Raw genomic sequence first — 25133 nt, forward strand, 5'->3', positions numbered from 1 at the left:
TTAGTGCCTGCAATGTTGTTTATACCCAAGTTGACACCATATTCAAAACAAACAAGCGGTCCCTTCTTATAACAATATTAGCATTAAATTCTAGTAGCCAGCCTTTCCACTTGAGAGAAAGAAAGCCCAACTCTCAGAGTTCTTATAGCTCCCCATTAATTACTAAATATACATTTCACATTTCTTCCTAGACATAAGAGGGAAAAAAAATGAGATTTAAAACACCATAAGACTGCATTTTTCAATGTTTAAAGGAAATGTATAGATTTTTGAAGGCTATCCTTTCCAGTCCTTAATTGAAGAAATGCTTCCATATAAATGATGAACACACACTAACTCTTTCTGAAGAGATTGCTGTTTGGGCATTCGAGTAGTCAGCCTTTCCACTTGAGAGAAAGAAACCCCAACTCTCGGAGCTGTTATAGCTCTGAATTGATTACAATTTACCATCTATATATATCTAGACATAAGAGAAAATGGTAGACTGCACTTTTCTATATTTATTGGAAATGTATTGACCTATAAAGGCTATCCTTTCCAATTCTTAATTGAAGAAATGTTTCCATATAAATGATGAAATCACACTAAGACTGCGGTTTTGATGGCTGGAACTTTAAAGGAATTGAGTTATTCTACCTTTTGAAAGCTGCATTCTTCGTACTGTAGCTAAAATTATGGTACAAGTTACTGAAGTTCCATGAGATGTGCCCTTCATTTCACTACTTAAAAATCCTCAGCCCATTGTGATGAAGCATTAATAATCATGCATTCCATGAGACTCAGGTCACTAATTTCAATGTCATGTTCCCTTTTGAACTTAAAAGGCATCGTATTGGCCATTGAGGCACTTGGTTTACTATTAAGGAAAGATCCATTCAACATTGTGATGATTCAGGCACAATGATTTTTCTCTAAACTTTGAAGCTGCATTGTTACAAATACAAAGTACTACTTTTTATGTGGCACCTATCTAAATCACATAATGATACAAGCTGTAATTTGTCTCAGAAAGACGGAAGGAAAGAAGGCATAGTGAGGGGAAATATATGTTGAGAATTATAAGGGTCAACAAAAGACAGTGCCTTTAGGCTTATAACACTTGGTATTTCAGATCAAGAAGATCACAAGATGAAATTGTACAAATTATAGGTTGAATTGTGTATTTACACACAACTCAGGTGAGGCATCCCTCCAAGAGGGGGTCATGGACCCACAAAACAAGGGAATGCATCACAAGAGGGTTATTGAGCCCACATATCAAGTTACACTAGCTCAACCTTAACCATAAACCTAGTATAAAATGAATGAAATAAAATATGGCCTTAGCCATAATTACAATATATAATGATACATATGAATGGGTCATGGCCACATAATGCAGGAAAATTCAGTTTTCCTGCAACCCTTTGTTAGAAATTGTAGCAAGAAAGGCTAAATTTCACTTGTGCCTAAGTCAAATTTAGTAATTCAATTTTCCACATCAGCAAGATGACTTGGATGGAAGTTAGCTAGAGTGGCATGGCATTGTCTACTAGTTAGCTCAGTAAATTCGAGTTATAGGCTAGAAGTAGAGTTGTGCATGTAGTGATTGCTAATTTTTAGCAATCCAGTTAAGTTATTTTCAGTTGAACTCAGTTAGCTGAGCTCAAGTACCTAGTTGAGTTAGTTGAAGGTCAGTTTAGTAGTAGAACTGTTGTTAACTCAGTGATCTCTCAGTTAAACTAGTGAATTAGCTAAAAATAGCTCAAACATGCATGGAATTCAAATTTCCTAGCTGGAGTGGAGGAAAAGGAACATTGTAATTATCAATTATATACTAGTTGAGTGTACAAGCTTGGCAATTAAGCAGGTGAATCATTCCTTGGGAATTGCGCAAGCAAATAGGAGAAAATTCCTATCTTTTAGGAGCTAATTTCCTCTAGGATTGCGCAAGGAAATAGGAGCTAGCTAGGGCCTTGAATTGGCTAAGTGTTGGCCAAAGCAAGACAGTTAGCAGGAGAACAAGTTTACAGTGCAGGGTGTGCTTCAAGATCGAAGCAAGACATTGTAATAGTTTCTCATTCTCATCTGATTAATGAAAAGCAATGGAGGGATTTTTCCCAGTTGGGTTCCCCTGTAAATCATTTTGTTCTTGTGGTGTTTTAATGGTTTCATGTCATTGCATGTGTTTCTAAATAATGATTTCCATTCCACGCAATAGTAGAGGAAATTTGTAATCTCTTGATTTCAATTTGATTTCATCAAATTTCTATAAATTTCTATATGGTATCAGAGCAAAAATCACACTAGAAACCAGCCAATAGAGCTTCTTCTTCAGAGATTTTGATTTGCAGATTCAATGAAGCAATTTTCTTCCGTGCGGAAAATATCTTTCAACAGATTGAGATTGGAGTATACCCTTGAGGGAACCTCGAATTTCATAGCTCGGAAGAATAGGATGGAAGCAGTGCTCGATGATAATGGTGTGCTAGAGTACACCAAAACTGACATTCCAAAGCCAGTAGTATCAGATGCCTAGTAGTTAGCCCAATGGAAGAAGGATACCACAAAATCCAGGAGGATCATCCTGGAGGGTGTGAGGGACCACATAGTCTCGAATTTACATGGAAAGAAGACTCCCTTTTATGTGGAAGACCCTCATCGAGCTATTCGAAGATGGTAGTGATGCCAGGAAATTGTCATTGAGAGACAAGCTCAGAAACATCCGCATGCAGAAAGGAGAAACCATTCCACATTACCTCTCCAGATTCTCTCAGTGTCGAGATGAGCTTGGAGGAGTTGGAGAAAATATACCATCCTCAGAATTAGTGAGCCTAGCTCTCCTAGGCCTTCCAAAATTTTGGCATAGCTACCAGGACTCTGTAAATGGAAGGGACAAATTGCCAAATTGAGAGAGACTTTGGTTCGATCTAGTGCAGGAAGAAATTCGGCGGAACACTAGAGATGGAGTAACATCCAAGTCTGAGGAGGAAGATAATTTTTCCTTGGTTGGGAAGGGAAAAAAAGGCAAGGGCAAGAAGGCCCAAAGCAAACCAAAGACTAGCCAGAACAATGGCAAGGACTTAAGCAAGATAAAATGTTTTCATTGCCATGAATTCGAGCACTATGCAACAAAGTGTCCGCACAAGAAGTCTACCAAGAAGCCTTTAGGAGGAGCAAGAGGTGAAGCACTTGCCTCACAATTCGATTAGACTTCATCCTAACTGCATGAATGGCAAGCACTATAATGGGGAGTGTGTGGTATTTAGATTTAGGTGCTTCGTTCCATATGACGGGATGCAAAGAATTCTTCAATAGCCTAGAGGAGAAGGATCTCCAGATGCACATAGAACTTGGGGATGATGGGCAGTACAGTACCAAAGGAATTGGTACTGTAACCTTTAAGAGGGATTCAGGCTCCCATCTTCATCTGAAAGATGTCATGTATGTACCTGGGCTGAAGAACTTGATCTCTATAGCTGTATTGGAGGATCGTGGCTATGATGTTGTTTTCAGTAAAGGGAAAGCCTTTTTGAGACATGTAGCTACCGGGCAGGTGAAACAGATTGGAGTTCGAGTGAAGAATATCTACAAACTTGAGGTGGAAGCTTGCACTGCACTGAGTAGCAAGGCAGGAGAAGTGCAAAGTCGAGATGTTGGAGAACTTTGGCACAGGCGCATGGGACACTTACACCATGGAGCCTTAAAAATCATGCAACAGATTACCACTGGTCTCTCGAAATGCACCCTTGACCAGCATGATGTCTGCAAGGGATGCACATTGGGGAAATATGTCAAATCCACCTTCTAAGGCCGAGATAGCAGAGCTGGAGCAATCTTGGAGCGAGTCCACTCTGATGTATGTGGACCATTTTCTATAGCCTCTACAACAAAACATATGTATTATGTGATTTTTGTTGATGACTTTTCTAGAAAATGTTGGATCTTCTTTATGCGGAAGAATTCTAAGTTTCTCAAAATTTGTTTAATTCAAAACATTGGTTGAAAAGGAGACTAGTCAAAAATTGAAAGCCCTGAGAAGTGATAATGGAGGAGAATATGTATCTAACACCTTCAAGGAGTTTTGTGCCAAAGAGGGTATTAGAAGAGAACTGATAGCACCCCATAACCCACAACAAAATGGGGTGGCTAAAAGGAAGAACAAAAGCATAGTAGGAGTAGCAAGAGCCATGTTGCATGATCAGGGGTTGCCATTACACCTATAGGAAAAAGCATGCAACGTCGTAGTTTATTTGCAGAATAGGAGCCCTCATAGAATACTTGGCATGATCACACCCGAAGAAGCTTTCTCTGGGAGGAAGCCAGATGTATCTCATTTTAGAATTTTTGGAGCTACTGTGTATTGTCATGTCTCCAAGGATAGCAGGAAGAAACTTGAGCCTACAACTGAGATGGGAGTCTTTGTAGGATACACAAAGACACCACATAATTATCAGGTGTATTTTCCCTCACTCAGGGTGACAGTAGTGAGGAGAGATGTCAAATTTGATGAGGAGAAGGCTATGAGATGCTCTCTAGAGCGAGAGATGAGTATCCCACTGGAGGAGGAGCTTCTAGCTCCAAAGGAGGAGCCTCATGCAGAGCTTCAGGATGTTGTGGAGTAGCCACAAGTAGAGGAGCAGACAAGAGGCCGAGTGGAGGCACCCACTCAACCAGAATCTTCCAGAGAGGGGAGGAAGAGAACCAAAGAAGCTAACATATTGGTACATGATGCATGGGAGCATGTGGGAGCTCCTACATCTCAGCGTAGGCAGAGGAGGTCATCAGACAGGTACACCAAGTATATGGCTCTCATGACAAACTCATTGAGATTGATCCTTCTTCAGTTGAGGAAGCATTTTCTCAAACAGTGTGGGTTGATGCCATGGTGGAGGAGTATGACTCCATCATGAAGAACAATGTATGGGAGGTGGTGTCGAGACCAAAGAACAAGTCAGTGGTTGGTTCCAGGTGGATCTACAAAGTGAAGCATGCAGCTGATGGGAGCATCGATAAGTACAAGGCCAAATTTGTGACAAAAGGTTCTCTTAGGTAGAGGGAGTTGACTATGAGGAAACTTTTGCCCCCATGGCAAGATATTCCTCGATCAAAACCATTCTAGCATTAGCTACATAGATGGGGTGGAAAATCCATCAGATGGATGTGAAGACTGCCTTTCTCAATGGTGTTGTTGAGGAAGAAATTTACATAGAGCAGCTAGAAGGATTTGAGACATATGACAAGGAGACATGTGTGTAGACTCAGGAGAGCCTTGTATGGTCTCAAATAGGCCTCCCGAGCATGGTACACTCAGATCGACACATATCTGAGTGGATTGGGCTTCACCCAAAGTGAAGCATATTCCAATCTCTATCACATTGTGGTAGATGGCAAGTTGTTTATCTTGGTTTTGTATGTTGATAATTTGATACTTATAGGGGATGAGAATTTGATCCACTCCTGCAAGAAGGACCTTGCGAGAGAATTTGAGATGAAAGGCATGGGATTGATGCATTACTTCCTTGGGCTAGAAGTATGGCAAGGTGATGGTGAGCTATTTGTGAGTTAGGGGAAGTATTCCTCTGAAATACTTCAAAGATTTCACATGGAGAACTGCAAGCCTATGGACACACCTCTAGCTACAAACTGGAGGAAGGAAAGTGCTTCTTCAAGAGAGGCAGTAGATGCTACCATCTACAGACAGCTTGTGGGATCCTTGATGTATCTGGTGAACACAAGGCCCGACATATGCTATGCAGATAATCAGTTGAATCAAAATATGGTGAAGCCTACCAAGCTGTATGGGAAGGTAGCAAAGCATGTGTTGAGGTACCTCAGAGCCACAACTGAGTATGGGTTATGGTACAGGAGGACAGAGGGAGCGAAGCTCCAAGGCTTCACCGATGCAGATTGGGCAGGAAGTCCATCATATAGGAAAAGTACTTCGAGTGCTATCTTCAGTGTTGCGTTTGCAGCGATTTCCTAATATAGCAGCAAATAGAGATCTGTGGCACTCAGCTAAGCAAAGGTTGAATACATGGCTGCAAGTCAAGCAACATGTGAGGCCATATGGATGAGGAAAATACTTGTGGGTCTTTTCAGTCAAGAGATGGATCCAACAGTGATTTATTGTGATAATCAAAGTTGTATTAAACTCTGAGAATCCATTATTTCACGACCGATCCAAGCACATTGATATCAGGTACCATCACTTACGGGATTGTGTGCATAGGAGAATTATGATGCTACAGTACATTCCAACTAAGGAGCATGATGCATATATCTTGACAAAGGCATTGTCAAGAGGCAAATTCGAATTCCATAGGTGCAAGATAGGGGTGGTGAAAAATCCCTTTCTTACTAAGAGGGAGTGATAGAAATTGTAGCAAGAAAGACTAAATTTGACTTGTGCCTTAGTCAACTTTAGTAATTCGCTTTTCCACATTAGCAGGATGACTTGGATGGCAGTTCGCTAGAGTGACATGGATTTGTCTACTAGTTAACCCAATAAATTTGAGTTATAGGCTAGAAGTAGAGTTGTGCTTGTAGTGATTGCTAAAATTTAGCAATCTAGTTCAATTATTTTCAGTTGAACTCAGATAACTTAGCTCAAATACCTAGTTGTGTCAGTTGAAGATCAGTCGAGTAGTAGAACTGTTGGCAGTGATCTCTCAGTTAAACTAGTCATTTAGCTAAAAATGGCCCAAACATGCATGGAATTCGAATTGCCTAGCTGGAGTGGAGGAAAAGGCACATTGTAATTATCAATTGTATACTAGTTGAGTGTACAGGCTTGGCAGTTAAGAAGGTGAATCATTCCTTGGGAATTGTGCAAGAAATTAGGAGAAAATTCCTATCTTTTCAAGCTAATTCCTCCAGAATTGCGCAAGGAAATAGAAGTTAGTTGGGGCCTTGAATTGGTTAAGTGTGGGCTTGAGCAGGATGGTCAACAGGGAAATAGGTTTACAGTGCAGGGTGTGCTTCAGGATTGAAGCAAGACATTGTAATAGTTTCTCATTCTCATCTGATTAATGAAAAGCAACAAAGGGGTTTTTACCAGTTGGGTTCCCCTGTAAATCATTGTGTTATTGTGGTGTTTTAATGGTTGCATGTCATTGCATGTGTTTCTAAATAGTGATTTCCATTCCACGGAATCGTAGAGGAAATTTGTAATCTATTTCATCAGTAGTAGCAAATTTCTATTAATTTCTACACCCTTCAATCCATACACACATACTTCTTTGAAACAAGTCTACTAGTTCTTTCGATTTACTCACATTGAAATCCATTATTCGTCACCAGATTCTTCTAAGTCATGGAGACTTCTACAAATTTTTGAACCAATGCAGGTTCTACCCAAATTCAACCTCAATCTCAACTGGAATTCTAAATTGGAATTCTACCTAGCTTTGTTGTAAAAAAATTAGCACTTCATTATTTCTCTTACAGTCATTCACACAGATTTGACTGCCTTCTATTAGGACTCTTGTATAGTAACAAGTCATCATTCACATCAAGTAAACATCCACCAAATATCCATGTATTCATGCATAAACACACAAAATAAAAACACAACAATTAATGAATTCCTCTTCTCATTAATAAAGACCAGAATTGTACATACATAATGAAAATCCTGATTTATTCACATATGGCTTGATTCTACATGCATTTGGCCATTAGCCTTGCCTATAGGCTTACAATGATTATATACAAAGTTGGAGGAAAAGTAGATTTCCTACATCTATAAATCACTCTCTGATTTATTCTGTAAATCTCTCATGATTTATTCCCTAAATCTCTCATGCTTTTCAAGGTAAATTAGTTTTTTCCTTGTGGACAAAATCTCATCTATCCATAGTTTTTTAAACTATGACTCATCTAGTTCTAAAACTCATAAAATATCTCAACTTGGAAAATACAATTTATTTACATAGAAGAATATAAATTCTTCTAAAAAATCAAGACCCCTTCTTGAAGCTTTGTTACATCAAGGACTTAGTGGCTTGGAAGCTCTAATGCTCTTGCATCAGACTCCCTAGGTAGAAAAAGTTCATGACCTCCTGGTCATGTGCCATTAATTCTCGAATCCTCCATGTTAATTTTAGATAACAATAGTATGTTCAATGCTTAAGACAATTTACTTCAATGTTCCTTTAACAGCCCAATGACAAATTCCAATTATATCCAGTAGCAATCACATTAACTTATAAACATTGACAGTAAATGCAGATAGAAGATAAAATCATATGCATAAGACAAGCCAAGACAAGAGGACACAAGATGTGGTGGATGCTGAGGACAAACCCGAATGTGGGGAAACCCTTTGATCAAATCTTCTTATTATTCTTCAATAGTTCCGCAGAGAGAGAGTACAAATACAAGACCAAAACAGATCTGCTAAATCAGCAGTCAAAACAGCCCTAACCAGAAAGTCAATGGTGGTCAAAGCTGCCCCAAAACATACTCCAAACAGCAGTCCAATTCTGCCTTCAAATCAGCTCAAATTCTTCGGTCAAACCCAGTCAAAGGAGTCAAATTTTCTTATTATTCTTCAATAGTTCAGCAGAAAGAGAGTACAAATACAAGCCCAAAACAGATCTGCCAAATCAACAGTCAAATCAGCCCTAACCAGAATGTCAATGGTGGTCAAAGCTGCCCCAAGACATCCTCCAAACAGCACTCCAATTTGGCCTTCAAATCAATTCAAATTCTTCAGTCAAACCTAGTCAAAGGAGAGAGAAAGTCTACTGTAATTTTCTGCGGTCAAAACAGAAGTCAACCTGAAGTCAACGCTGGTCAAACTGTCCCCAAACACCTCGATTTCTGTGCCAATAAATGCAGCCTCCTAAAACCGAACTTATGGCACAAAAATCGAGGTCAACACTGGTCAAATCAGCCAAAGTCAATGCTGGTCAACGGGTTGAAATCTGCGACCTGTTTCACCCCGAAAAACTCGGCCTCCTGCCACACGTGCGAAGTAGAGAGAGAGAGGGAGCTGCCACACATGCGAAGAAGATATGCCTCCAATGTTGTATGACCCAATCAAGAGAGAGAAGAAGATGTGATGATATGATGTCCAAATGGGGAAAAGGTTTCTTATTTATACACTTTGTTGAGCGTGAAGAGACACATCTATTGGGCTTCATGAGCCTACATTTCACTGGAGCCAACCTTGGCAATTTTTCCATAAGAGAAATAAATTCATAATTCCATTTCTACTTGTCAGAATGAGATGATATTTATATCAAAATTGTACCTCTCCAAAAGAAGAATCCAATGCAATAATCATCTCCATCATATGAATTGTCCTAAGGTGGAATTTGGCCCTAGTTGCCAAATTTAACACTCCCTCTCAACTAGGGAGAATTCCTCCTACCAATCCATCATCATGCCATCATGCCATCACTGCTTTGTTCTGTTGAACCATGACGTAATAATGAAGAAGAATTGATCGAGAGTGTATCATACCACTCTCTACTGACTAAAGTCAATCTTTGATCACAAATCAAGTTGCTGAACACCATGTATCTTAGTCATAGGGAGTACGGTAGTACACGATGCATCCATCGGTAGTGCTATGGTCCCTAACCAGTTTTTCCCAACTCATTGGCCAGATGAGAGGTACTTCCCATGAGTCTCGAACTCTATGGGTAGGATGTGTGTCGGGGCATCAATAGGAGAAGGTGAACCTGTTATGAAACCAGCTCACAAAAAGATAGAAAAGATAGATCAACGACTTAGAAACCAGCCTCTTCGATGGGGCGACCTCCTTTACATTACACAAATGAACAAGTCTTGGATGATACCAATGACAAGACCTCCTTTCTATATATAGGAGTCTAAGGGGTCATAATATAATTAGAGATGACATAACAATAATAATGTAAGGGCACAATAATAACAATAGTGGGCTTCTATGGGGCACAATATTAACAATATGGGACTACATGGGCACAACAATATAATAAGGGGGTTGTACTAATAACAATAAGGGGTTACACTAGTAGTATAGGGACCTAACATGCCCCTCTCCTTCAAAAAGTGTTGTCCTCAACACTTGAGTAGTTCTTGATGCTTCTTTATAAAATTCTTGTCCTCCCATGTGGAATCTTCAGCGGGTAAGTTATTCCACTTAATGAGACACTCTGAAATTGATCGATTTCGTAGCTGTTGGGTTCTTGTTTCTGTGACTGCTCCCGGTTCCAATATGATTTTTCCTTCCTCGTCAAATTCTGGTGATATTGTTTGAACTTGGATCTTCTGCCACTTTTGAATGAGTAGCCACACTTCTTTATCCTTCTTCCATTCATCCCTTGCTTTGTTTATCCAATCTGGTTAGATAATAGAAATAACACAAAACAATGCTTCCACATCCCCATCCTTTCTTGAGAGTGCATCTGCAACAACATTTTGCTTCCCTTTTTTGTAAATGATTTCAAAGTCATAACCCAACATTTTTGTGACCCATTTTTTCTGTTCTTTTAAAGATAATCTTTGTTCTAAAAAGTATTTAAGACTATCATGATCCATTTTTACCTTGAAGTGTCTTCCCATTAGGTAAGGTCGACATTTCTTAAGTGCATGTAGTATTGGCAACATTTCCTTCTCATAAATAGCTTGCTTGAGATGTAGCCGTAAAAATACCCAATCGCCTACATCAAAACTTCTTTCACTGCGATGTTAATTTGCTTGTTGTTTCATTCGATTTTGCACCAAAGTGGCATTATCCTTTAAAAGTTGGGGAATTTGCTGTTGATGCTCGATGTGATTTTTCATTGCTTGAATATTTTTCTTCTTGATATGTCCTTCTATCTTGAGAGTTTGAGGAGTGGTAATTTCTTCCAATGCATTACAAGATATAGTCGGATTCATTTCTTGATGCTCGATGTGATCTTTCATTTTTTGAACATTTTTCTTCTTGATATGTCCTTCTATCTTGAGAGTTTGAGGAATGGTAATTTTTGGAAATGCATTACAAGATATGGTCGGATTGATTTCTTGATGCTCGATGTGATCTTTCACTTCTTGAACATTTTTATTCTTGATATGTTCTTCTATCTTGATAGTTTGAGGAGTGGTAATTCTAGCCAATGCATTACAAGATATGGTCAGATTCATTTTCTTCTTTCTCGATGTGATCTTTCACTTCTTGAACCTTTTTCTTCTTGATATGTCCTTTTATCTTTATAGTTTGAGGAGTGGTAATTCCGACCAATGCATTACAAGATATGGTCAGATTCATTTCTTCTTTCTCTGGGGTTGATTCCTGGTGAGTATCCTTTTCTTTTGATGTTTCTTGATACTTTTCTCATATTTCACTGCTTGAACCTTCTTCTTCTTGATATGTCCTTCTATCTTGAGAGTTTGAGGAGTGGTAATTCCTGCCATTGCAATACAAGATATGGTCGGATTCATTTGTTCTTTCTCTAGGGTTGGTTCCCGGTGTATATCCTCTTCTTTTGATGTTTGTTGATCCTTTTTGTCATTAGGAGGCCTTTCTTGTAGCAGCTTTGTCCCACCTTCCTTCAAACCTTCCATGTCTTTCTTCATACCATCGATATCAGCTTCCATGGCATAGACAAATGAAGCATAAAAACTATGGCTGATGCACAAAAACTGATAGCTTGTAGACTTGAATGTAAAAATACACATAGGTAATTAATAAATAATAATTTATTAATATATATAAAATGTATAAGATGATATAAGATTACAATGAGGACCCTGCTTTTATACCTCAGCAGACAACCTTTTGTGAATGGGCATGTTTTTTAGACATGCCTTTTCACTTAATTTAATGACTACTTAACCTAAATAATATTTAATTATTTAATATTAATATTTATTTTATTTATCTAATTGTTATGAATTATATTCATAACATAGCCTCTTCCTTCGGAAGCTTTGTCCTCAAAGCTTTAACGCTGGGGGTTTTCTTCTCTTTAGTGTCTGTCGTCTCGTCATCGATTCGTCATGTAGCTTATCAGTACTATTTCCTTGGATTTTTATTTTTTATTTTTTTAACAAGTCTAATATATATATATATATATATATATATATATATAAGTTTTATATAATATACATATTAACCTAAATGTATACATATATTTATATATTTAGTTATATATAACCATTAACGATTGTATGTTAGTCATTTGGCGATACGTGGCGATGATCACTGGAGATGGAGACGGTTCGGAAGAAAGAAATGCACTCACGCCATTTTTTTCTCTAATCGCACTGTTTGATTGTCTCGACCGGCGCACCATAACTTCTAGTCACATTTGTTGAGTCATTGTTAAATTTAGGTATGTTCTATGCTAGAGCAATTTATTTAAATTTTGATAGTTAGCAATCATATCAACATTAAGATAAACTGCAGATAGAACATAAATATAAATCGCAGAAGACAAGCCAAGACAAGAGGACACAAGATGTGGCGCCAGCCAGGGACAAACCCCACAATGTGTGGGGAAACCCTTGATCAATTCTTCTTTTTATGTTCTTCAAAGTTCAGCAAAGAAAGAGAGAGATAGTACATTTACAATAGAAGTCAACACTTTGACTTATCTAGATCTAGCATAGATCATTTCGTATAACGATGAGATTAGTTGAAAACATTCTGCTTCAACTGATTCTCCAAGGTGACGGCTTCACCTATCATAGTACTACATGCATCACTGCATATGACGCCATGCTGCAATAGTTGTGATTATCATCATGCTGCCCATGTCCATGATCTTATCATGCTGTTGCCCTTCATGTTCATGATCTTATAATGCTGCCTATGCATCATCATCATGTTGTCCTATATGTCCATGATCTCATGCTGTTGCGCTTCATGTGCATCATCATGATATTAGACCGTTCATTCTAGCCATCCTTTATTCTAACTGAGATCACTATGCCATGCATTTCTGTGGGATTACAGGAATCCTTCTCATCATGATTATGACGGGACTATGACTGTAGATCGAGACAAAGAGTGTCACAGACTCTTGTCTTCACAAGTATGCCTGAGACTGTTATGTCTCCATGACAGCGTATGGATATTTCCATGACTGTGTTTATCCATGACAGTGCTTTGATGTCTCCATCTCTTGCATCGTATAAAGTCTCCATAGATTGCTAACTGTCTCCATGAATAAGTCTTCATGAAACTGCGTGACTGGATTCTCTGTTCCCGGATCTATGCTGCTGGATCCACGTACATCGAGAGTGTCAACAATTGCTGTGTGCCATGATTGCACCATACCCTATTGCGGATTCCTTCATATAATCTACGTTGCGAGATCCACATACATTGAGAGTGTCAGTGATTTCTGCGTGCCATGACTGCACCATACCCTACTGCGGATTCCTTTACCTTGACAGCATCTTCTTTACTTACTGCGGCTTCATTATCATGACCCTGTGCTCTGCGTATGAACAGCATAGTAAGTGTCACCATGACTACGTATCAATATTTCAGCCCTGCGTAAAGAACAACATATATGAACAGTGTAGATATCTACATTGCCTGCTCATCGTATAGTATTTCCAAAACTGTGCATACATTGTCCTCATGACAGCGTATACTGCGTGGATGTCTAACTGCGTAAGGTTTCCCTCTTGTGCATATATTGCTGGGCATTTCAGCGTATTAGAGTCTTCTTAATGCGGATAGGGCCTTTCCTTTGGGTGCGTATGAGGCCTCCTTTACTGCGGCCAGATCTCTGCGGCTAGGGTAACGTACAGCAGCTAGGGCATCACTTGAAGACCAGCGTATCACTCATGGTGTCTCTCTCCTTCACCAAAAACCCAGACGTGGAGAGGAGGAGACTACTCATGAAGGTGTGTGCCAAATGACATCAAATCCTCTTCTATTTATACCAAAAACGTATATGTTGAATAGACATGACGTTTGGGCTTCTAGAACCTACATAAGAGCTGGTCGGCTTGATAATAATTACATAATCAAAATAAATTCATATCTCCATAAATACTTATCGGAATCGGATAATCTTTGGATCAATCCTACACCTCTCGACGAGAGGGATCCAATAAAATATCAGCTGCCATAAATAAACTGACCCACATGGAGTTTGGCCCTAGTTGCCAATTTAATACTCCCTCTCAACTAGGGAGAACTCCATCTGGTGATCCATAAGTCCGACTGTACTATCTCTGCCATCAGTGCCCTTCACTGCTCTGCCCAACTCTGCTCAGCTTTGCTGGCTTTGCTAGCTCTGCTTTGCTTCGCTCAACTCTGCTAGCTCTGTTAGCTCTGCTGGCTCTGCTAGCTCTGCTCTACTCTACTCTGCTCAGCTCTGCTGGCTCTGCTAGCTCTGCTCAGCTCTGTTGGCTCTGCTCTGCTCTGCTTAGCTCAGCTCTGCTAGCTCTGCTCAGCTTTGCTGGCTCTGCTCAGCGCTGCTGGCTCTGTTAGCTCTGTTGGCTCAGCTCTGCTGAACTATGAAGAAGAAGAATTGATCGAGAATGTCTCATACCATTCTCCACTGATCCGAAGTCAGTCTCAGAGTGCATACCACTGGTCCCAGACCAGTCTCAACCGACCCAAAGTCAGCGTCATAGTGGGTACTACTCCTACCACTGGTCCCAGACCAGTATCGTAGGCTTAGAGAGTGTACCACTGGTCCCAGACTAGTCTCAACCGACCCGAAGTTAGCGTCATAGTATGTACCACTCTCAGTGGTCCCAGACCAGTCCTACACTGACATGAAGTCAGTCTCAGAGTATGTACCACTGGTCCCAAACCAGTCTTAATCGACCCGAAGTTAGCGTCATAGTATGGTACAACTCCTACCACTGGTCCTAGACCAATATCGCAGGCTCAGAGAGTGTACCACTGGTCCTAGACCAGTCTCAACCGACCCGAAGTCAGCGTCATAGTATGTACCACTCTCACTGGTCCTAGACCAGTCCTACACTGACACGAAGTCAGTCTCAGAGTATGTACCACTGGTCCCAGACCAGTCTCAACCGACCCGAAGTCAGCGTCATAGTATGGTACAACTCCTACCACTGGTCCCAGACCAGTATCGCAGGCTTAGAGAGTGTACCATTGGTCCCAGACCAATCTCAACCGACCCGAAGTCAGCGTCATAGTATGTACCACTCTCACTGGTCCCAGACTAGTCCTACACTGACACGAAGTCAGTCTTAGAGTATGTACCACTGGTCCCAAACCAGTCTCAACCGACCCGAAGTCAGCGTCATAGTATGGTACAACTCCTACCATAGTCCCAGACTAGTATCACAGGCTCAGAAAGTGTACCACTGGTCCCAGACTAGTATCACAGGCTCAGAAAGTGTACCACTGGTCCCAGACTAGTCTCAACCGACCCGAAGTCAGTGTCATAGTATGTACCACTCTCACTGGTCCCAGACCAGTCCTACACTGACACGAATTCAGTCTCAGAGTATGTACCACTGGTCCTAGACCAGTCTCAACCGACCCGAAGTCAGCGTCATAGTATGGTACAACTCCTACCACTGGTCCCAGACCAGTATCATTGATCCCAGATCAATGGAGGTCATCCTAGCGTAGGGAGTACGGTAGATACAATGATGCGTCCATCGATACTACTATGATCCCTAACTTCATTTCCCTGCTCATTGATCAGATGAGGTACTTCCCATGAGTCCCAGACTGCATGGGTAGGATGCCTCAACAGGAGAACTAATCAATCCTGCCTTCACAGGAGAACACATCAATCCTGCTACAATCGCCATGGAGAACACATCAATCCTGCTACAATCGCCATGGAGAACACATCAATCCAGGCCTCATAGGAGAACACATCAATCTTTCTACAATCGCCATGGAGAACACATCAATCCAGGCCTCACAGGAGAACACATCAATCCTCCTACAATCGCCATGGAGAACACATCAATCCAGGCCTCACAGGAGAACACATCAATCCTGCTACAATCGCCATGGAGAACACATCAATCCAGGCCTCACAGGAGAACACATCAATCCTGCTACACTAGAGAGCGAATCAACATGTTCCACAAGAGAGCGAATCATCTTGTCCCACAAGAGAGTGAATCATCTTGTTCCAGTGCGCACCACCAGGGAAGGGTGAGTCACCCTGTGGTCGTATGTTGCTCCAGTAAGAACCGCAAGCCCTCAGAGCTCCCAGAGCTCAATGTATGCAACATGCAGGACCCTTGTACAAGGGTTTCTTGACGACTCCAAGTCATTTGGGAAAATCATAGATTAGATCTTTCCTCAGGTCTTTGACAAGGTGTATCGACCTGTACATCATCTTAATGCGATGGAACCTCCTTGCTCATCGACTTACATATCCCAGATGATGTCTGTCTACTGGAGCAATCGACGAATACGGGATTCCTAATAATCTAACCCCACCTTTGGTTGTTACAGAGAATCACAGTGGTATGTGATCAAAATAGCTCACTGAAGAGCTTCCCCAACCAGGCAGCTTCATACGAGATCATACTCGTAGATATGTATCCAGTCTCGATGGTGCTTATGGAAACTAACTTCTGCTTCCTGCTCATCCATTATACCGAAGCAGAATCCAAAGAGAAACAACACTAAGAAGTGCTCCAGTGATCCTCCACATTATCTGCGTAATCAGCATTCGAATGATCATGCAATTTCATATCTCCGACAGTGTATCTCAATCCATGAGAGATTGTGCCTCGAGGATATCTCAGAGGATTCTTGGCACCAATCTAGTGAGGCTCAACCAAATATGAGCTCACCATGCTAACTGCAAAACATATGTCCGGACGGAAGTTCACCAAGAACATCAACGTGATTGAGTTTATGAAACTCAGAGGCATTTCCCAAATCTGGTCCGACGTCATTACCATATAGCTTCTGAAAGTTGATATCCTTGAGGTAGTCACAGGCTTGCAGTTTATCATTCCACATACGGAATCCAACTCCCTCTTTCTCCTACAAATGAGAGGGTCTGCACTTGTCAGACATAGGTGCCGGTATGAGAGGTCTGTCATCCACAACCTTCGGATGCTTTGGTTCAATTTCACTCCTAGTGAATCTCAGCTTCATCAGACAGCTGTTGATCCTCTCATACTATGCCGAGGGTGTCTTGCTTCAAGCCATAGAGGGCTTTCTTCTACCTGTATACATGAGATTCCCGTTCAAGAATCTCAAACTCCACGGGTTGTTTCAAACTTGTAGACCTGCTACATGAGGGGAATGGTCCCCTTGTAAGATTTTCCTTCAGTACATCTCAAACATGTACTTTCATGCTCTTTTTGAATTCAGGCTTCCCTGTCACCATCTGACTCACAGACCTCCGGTGCTGTGTCAATCGACATGGTCCCCAGTGGACTTAATACAACCCTTAACTCAAAAGCATCTTTGAAAATTCTATTTTTAAACACGTACCTTTCCATCAACGAATGACACCTTAAAGCCTTCAACTTCCATTCCTGGGGTTCCTTGCTTCCTTGAAGGGTCGGCCGTGTCCTTGATGACCTGCATTTCTGCCATTCAGACACTCCTTCGTATAAGGGCCGAACTCATAACCAAGACATCTACCTTTCCTTCCACCCTTAGATCCGAACTTCCCAATGAAGTGATCTTTAGGTATGCCATCAGAAGTTTTGCTGCGCCATTCTGATAATATGCTCTGCTTCGACTTCACCCTAAGTGAATTGTGAAGAACCCATTGATCCTTTTGTCTTGTCCCAACTGTCTTTGGTGATTGCTCTTTCACTCTTGCTTGGGCATTGTCTTCACCTCAGCTCTGAAACCATGTTAAATTTAGGTATGTTCTATGCTAGAGCAATTTCTTTAAATTTTCATGGTTAGCAATCACATCAGCATTAAGATAAACTGTAGATAGAGCATAAATATAAATCGCAGAAGACAAGCCAAGACAAGAGGACACAAGATGTGACGCCAGCCAGGGACAAACCCCACAATGTGTGGGGAAACCCTTGAATTCTTCTTTTTATGTTCTTCAAAGTTCAGCAGAGAAGGAGAGAGAGAGAGATAGTACATTTACAATAGAAGTCAACACTTTGACTTATCTAGATCTAGCATAGATCATTTCGTATAACGATGAGATTAGTTGAAGACATTTTGCTTCCACTGATTCTCCAAGGTGACGACTTCACCTATCATAGTACTACATGCATCACTGCATATGACACCATGCTGTAATAGTTGTGATTATCATCATGCTACCCATGACCATGATCTTATCATGCTGCTGCCCTTCATGTGCATCATCATGATATTAGACCGTTCATTATAGCCATCCTTTACTCTCACTGATATCACTATGCCGTGCATTTTTGTGGGATTACAGGAATCCTTCTCATCATGATTATGACGGGACTATAACTGTAGATCGAGACAAAGAGTGTCACAGACTCTTGTCTTCACAAATATGCCTGAGATTGTTATGTCTCCATGACAACGTATGGATATTTCCATGACTGTGTATATCCATGACAGTGCTTTGATGTCTCCATGACCTGCATCGCATAAAGTCTCCATCGACTGCTAACTGTCTCCAATAATAAGTCTTCATGAAACTGTGTGATTGGATTCTCTATTCCCGGATCTATGTTGCCGGATCCACGTACATCGAGAGTGTCAACAATTGCTGCGTGCCATGACTACACCATACCCTACTGCGGATTCCTTCATATAATCTACGCTGTGAGATCCACATACATTGAGAGTGTCAACGATTTCTGTGTGCCATGACTGCACCATACCCTACTGCGGATTCCTTTACCTTGACAGCAGCTTCTTTACTTATTGTGGCTTCATTATCATGACCCTGTGCTCTGCGTATGTACAACATATATGTGTCAGCGTATATGAACAACATAGTAAGTGTCACCATGACTATGTATCAATCTTTCAGCCTTGCGTAAAGAACAACAAATATGAACAGCGTAGATATCTACATTGCCTGCTCATCGTATAGTGTTTCCAAAACTGTGCATACATTGTCCTCCTGACAGCGTGTACTGCGTGGATGTCTAACTGCGTAAGGTTTCCCTCTTGTGCATATATTGCTAGGCATTTCAGCGTATTAGAGTCTTCTTAATGCGGATAGCGCCTTTCCTTTGGGTGCGTATGAGGCCTCCTTTACTGCGGCCAGATCTTTGCAGCTAGGGGCTAGGGTAACGTACAGTAGCTAGGGCATCACTTGAAGACTAGCGTATCACTCATGGTGTCTCTCTCCTTCACCAAAAACCCAAACGTGGAGAGGAGACTACTCATGAAGGTGTGTGCCAACTAACATCAAATCCTCTTCTATTTATACCAAAAACGTATAGGTTGAATAGATATGATGTTTGGGCTTCTGGAGCCTACATAAGAGTTGGTCGGCTTGATAATAATATTAATTACATAATCAAAATAAATTCATATCTCCATAAGTACTTATCGGAATCGGATGGTCTTTGGATCAATCCTACACCTCTCGACGAGAGGGATCCAATAAAAATATCAGCTGCCATAAATAAGCTGACCCACATGTAGTTTGGCCCTAGTTGCCAATTTAATAGTCATTTCTACCAATACTGCCCCTTGGCTCTTGATATCCCCCAGACTTTTCTGCCATCAGCAGTTTCACAGTGCTCTCCATATTCGTCCTCTGCAGTTCTATGTCGACACCCCTGCAAATCTCCACGCTCATGCCCACAACCTCCTCCAACATCTTGGAGTTATAAAACTGATCAGCTGCCATTGCCCAAACATTGTTTTTGGGAAATGCCAGAGTATGTGCAATATGCAAACCCATCACATTTTGCTTCTCACCATGAAAACAATGACACAAATTCAGGTATTTAGGATAATGTCTATTGAAACCAGGAGGAATAATGCAGTTTGCATAAGAATTAGTGTGATAACTATGATCAGAATTGTTATTATTGGTATGAAGATTAATGTGATGGCGAAGATTAGGGCTAGGGAGGTGTGGCTCAGGCTGAATGTCTTCATAGGAATTAGTGAGTTTTTGCAGACTGTCATATTCTAGGGCTTTCTTGGGTGGAGGTTGATAATAAAACTCAACGCCATTGATGACATGCTCTCTCTGCACAAATTCTCCTCTCCTCTTGCATTCACAGAGCTCCCTGTATTTTGCCACTGCTTGCTCTATGAGATTGACAACAGCCTGCAGAAGGGGTTTCTTGCCTTGTATACGGAATACTCTGAAAGGAACCGCATCAGGGTCAACACAGTTAGTTTTTGTCCATGACTGAACCACTGCACCAATTGTTTGACTTATCAATCTTGCAGAATTTCCTTTTGCTCCTATCACAAAACCAGCTACCAATAAAGTGACTCTTATTAAAACCTGAGTTCCCGAGGATTGGTACTCTGTGCTAACAACTCTTTGATCTTCTGCAAGAACGAGAAACATATTTTGCATTGTCTCTGTTGCAACTGTTTCGCCCCCACTCCTGGGGCCTCTCGCAAGTCTCCTCCTGCTTTCCTGTTGGGGTTTCTCTTTCTTTTACTTCCAAGGGTTTCCATTGCATTGTTGCTCTACAGTGGGGTTAATTATGGTGTCCTGATTAATGCCATAATCTCCGTCATGGCTCTGCGCTTGTATGCCTAGCTTATTGTCTTGATCCAAGGGGAAGTCATCAATGGAAATGGAATCCATTAGTTTCAATTTTTGCCTTTCTGCTTCTTCAATCAACACTCTTTTCTCCACCTCTGGAAGGCCACATCCAACTTCCAAAAATACAGAAAATGGTGGAAGAATTGGAGTAGCCTGAGTCTGCAAGTGAAAAGAAACTAAGAGAATTATTGACAGAGAATTTAGTGTTCCATCCTTTGAGCTATTGATGTTATGTGCCTTTGCCCAAGCTTTCATCAGATAGCAAAGCTTTTGAATTCTCTTGTCAATTGAAGAAAAAATGTGGATTAGCTCCGATTTATAGACTCCCTCTTTATTTTCAATAGAAATATCACACTCAATTCCACTTCTGCAATCCACAAATTTCACAATAGGCACAATAGCCCTCAGTATTGGTTGAACAGCACGGATCTTGCCTCCACCATGAAGACCATAAAGTCCCTTTACCAACTTCTTGAGAACTTGAATTTTATTTTCTCTCGGGAAAGCATTCCCAGTATGACCAAGACTTACAGCTAAGTCCAAGTCACTTTCTGCTGTAAATAAATCCATTGTAAACGAACCAAATGCCCTTACAGAAAGGCCAGAACTGCTAACACTGCTACCATGAATCTTTAGCTTTACAATTTTGTCAACAAAACTAATCAATGCTCGCTGTGCTTCATAACCTTGTATACTGGGTTGAAGCATGGTATAGACTTCATCAAATAGATCCCCAAGAAAACTTAAAGATGATGGAACAAGCTGTAATTTTTTTGTTTCATCCATCTCTAGTTGTTCAGCTCTGTGCCGAATAACATGAGGAGAAGAAAATGTCCAACAGACAGGTGAAATTTCATCTGGTATAACTTCTTTGCTTAACTTGTGGCTGGTTTTAGATTTTCTACATCCCAGTTTCTCATATTTGTAACTTGTATGGCAGATTTCAGAGTCTCTGCTAGTGTGTACTTCATTTTTGCATCTTTTCTGACTGTTGGTCTCAGAATCTCTGCTTATAGCCATTGCTTCTCTAAAAATGCCACTAGATACAGAAGGCAGTTGTTCATCTTCTTGTTTCTCAAGATAGTCCTCATCCACATCATCTTCATCTAAATCATTAACTTGATTTAGATCATTTTCCTTATTATCGATTTCCTTTGGACATTCTTTAACTTCTGCAAATGATTTTTCTAAATGTTGTAATGCTTCTTGAATACTAAATTGTTCAACGTAATCAAGATGTGAACGTAATGGCACATTGTGAGGCGAACTATGTTCAAAGGCTTGCATGATTATATCATGTGCCATGGCTTTGATACCATTGAAGCATTAAAACTATGGTTGATGCATAAAAACTGATAGCTTGTAGAATTGAATGTAAAAATACACACAGGTATTTAATAAATACTAATTTATTAATATATATAAAATGTATAAGATGATATAAGATTACAATGAGGACCCTGCTTTTATACCTCAGCAGGTGACCTTTCGTGAATGGGCATGTCTTTTAGACATGCCTTTTCACTTAATTTAATGACTATTTAGCCTAAATAATATTTAATTATTTAATATTAATATTTATTTTATTTATCTAATTGTTATGAATTATATTCATAACACAAAACTATTTATCTTTTGCTTCACTAGAATATCATTTACCCTTATATTCAATTTTTGAAAGTCCTCAATGTGCTCTGCCATTGAACCCTTTTGTTTGAGATTTATCAATTGGCTAAAGAAGGTGTTGCTCTTTGTATCCTCATAATGTGCTATCATTTCCTTCGTGAAAATTGACCACGTAACAAGTGGTTTACAAGAACAAAGCCCTTTATACCATAAAAATTGATTTGGTTCTAAATAATTAGATGCAATACGTACCTTTTGTAACAAGGTACACCATGTAGATCAAAATATTTCTCCATCTGTAGTATCCAATTTATCGGATCCTTGCCATCAAACTTCCTCATCTCGCTTTTTCTTGATTTTAGGATCTCGATCTTGAAATGACTGTAACTTTGTAATTTTAGATCTTTAAGTTCTGAAATTTCGGCCTGTAATAGCCCTTTGAGTCTTCTTTCTAACTCTACAAGTCTGATTGCAATTGGATTCTCGAAGAAAAATTTATTCCCAATCTCCCGTGATGAACTAATTATAGACTAGTTCAGTAGAGTGAGCTTGTATGACGTGCCGCGTGTCACTGTTTCAACCTTAGGTTCTGAAAATTATATCCAAACGAAACATAGTCTGTCCTCTTTCTGTAATTTCTTATGAAATTTCAATCTGATGCTCAGAGAGAAAGTTATGACGATTTTCCCAAGGTCACATGTTTAGGATGTAATTCGAGAGTCTGCAAAAACCCTAACTTCCTCGGATCATATATCTGAAAATATAGCAAGACAAGGTCTGAAATTCAGACACGAGGTTCAGACTGATTTCTTCTCAAATGGGTTTTTGTTTTAGCTTCTGAAACTTCGTAGCGAAAACATTATAGCGAAAATTCCACGATGCCCTGTTTTAGATGCAATTCTGGAGCTTGCAAAAACCCTAACTTCCTCAGATCATATATCCGAAAATATGGCGCGAAAATCTCTGAAATTGGACTCGAGGTTCAGAGAGATTTCATCTCAAATGGGTTTTTGTTTTAGCTTCTGAAATGTCACAGAAAAAAAGTTATAGCGTAAATTCCACGATGACCTGTTTGGGGCAGTGAAACCCTAGAATCCAAAGCTCTAATACCAAATGTTATGAAACCAGCTCACAAAAAGATAGAAAAGATAGATCAACGCCTTAGAATTCAGCCTCTTCGAGGAGGCAACCTCCTTTACATTACACAAATGAACAATTCTTGGATGATACAAATGACAAGGCCTCCTTTCTATATATAGGAGTCTAAGGGGTCATAATATAAACAAAGCTGACATAACAATAATAATGTAAGGGCACAATAATAACAATAGTGGGCTTCTATGGGGCACAATATTAACAATATGGGGACTACATGGGCACAACAACATAATAAGGGGGTTGTACTAATAACAATAAGGGTTACACTAGTAGTATATGGACCTAACAAAACCACTCATCCTGCTCATATGCCATAGGAGAAGGTGAAACACTCATCCTATGCATATGTCAACCGTAGGGGAAGGTGAACCACTTACCCTACATGCATGTGTCCAGGTATGGGAAGGTGAACCACTCACCCTACACACATGTCAACCAAATGGAGTATCACAGGGGAAGGTGAACCACTCACCCTGTATCCAATGCACCACTAGGGGAAGGTGAACCACTCACCCTGTATCTAGTGCACCACTAGGGGAAGGTGAACCACTCACCCTATGGTCGCTCATAGCTAGCTCCAAGAAGTACCCCATGCCCCCCAGAGCTCCCAGAGCTCTGTGTCCAACTCATACAGGACCCTCATAAGGGCGTCGTTCCACAATCTAAGTCTCTCTCGGAAGGTTAAGAATTTGACCTTCCCAAGAGCCTTCGTGAGAAATTCTGCAACCTGCTCATCATCTTGATGTGTTGGAGCCTAACTGCTCCCCGTTGTACCATATCCCGGATAAAGTGGTACCTGATATCAATGTGCTTGGAGCGGTCGTGGAACATGGGATTCTCTGATAAACGAATCCCACTCTGGTTGTCGTAGAAGATCACAGTCGTATCTAGCACGTGCTCAAATAGCTCACTAAAGAGCTTCCTCAACCAAACTACTTCATAACAAGCCATACTCGCAACAATGTATTCAGCCTTGGCGATGCTTAGTGCAATCGATTTCTTCTTCCTGCTCATCCAAGATATAGAAGTAGACCCCAAAAAGAAGCAACATCTAGACGTGCTCTTATGATCCACCACACTGCCAGCCCAGTCAACATCTGAATATCCACATAGCCTCAAATCCCCGGCAGTGTATCTCAGTCCATAGTGGATAGTGCCCCTGAGATATCTCAAGAGATTTTTGGAGCTCGACCATATATTGACTCAACGTGTTCACAACGAAGCATATGTCAAGACTGGAGTTGACCAAGAACATTGGTGCTCCCACAAGTTGACAATACTCAGTAGGGTTCGCCAATTCGGGCCCAACAACACTTTCTCATAGCTTCTTCAAGTTGAGTTCCATCGGAATAGTCACAGACTTGCAGTCCACCATTCCACATCTCTCAAGTAGCTTCACAATATATTTTCCCTGAGAAAGGAAAATCTCACCTGGCTTTTGCCAGACCTCCAACCCTAGGAAATAATGCATCAATCCTAGGTCCTTCATCTCGAACTCAGAAGCCAACTCCCTTTTGCATTGATGAATGAGAGGTTCATCACCTGTTAAAAAGAGATCATCCACATAAAGGACCAGAAGAGAGGTTTGTCCCTTTCAACCTTGAACTATAGGTTCCGGTCAGATCGCTTCTTGTAAATCCCAGCTTCATAAGATAGCTATCGATCCTCTCATACCAAGCCCTAGGGGCTTGCTTCAACCCATAGAGGGCTTTCTTCAACTTGCATACATGTGTCTCACGATCTTGAACTTCGAACCCCTAGGGTTGTTCC

General features: G+C 40.6%; 2 protein-coding genes across 10 annotated transcripts in view; both read right to left on the minus strand.

Annotated features, from left to right (window-relative positions):
- Positions 1-25133, minus strand: part of PSS1 (phosphatidyl serine synthase family protein) — a 270634-nt gene that overhangs the window by 22187 nt on the left and 223314 nt on the right. The window lies entirely within an intron of this gene.
- On the minus strand, positions 20469-21599 carry LOC149231041 (protein HESO1-like). Its single transcript, XM_089376885.1, has one exon. It carries the CDS (start codon positions 21597-21599, stop codon positions 20469-20471), a length of 1131 nt encoding a protein of 376 aa, XP_089233011.1.

This window comes from Pinus tabuliformis, chromosome J, assembly GCF_031772625.1.
Source record: "Pinus tabuliformis cultivar Carrire ecotype Pingquan chromosome J, CPIR1, whole genome shotgun sequence".
In the NCBI taxonomy this organism is placed as follows: Eukaryota; Viridiplantae; Streptophyta; class Pinopsida; order Pinales; family Pinaceae; genus Pinus; species Pinus tabuliformis.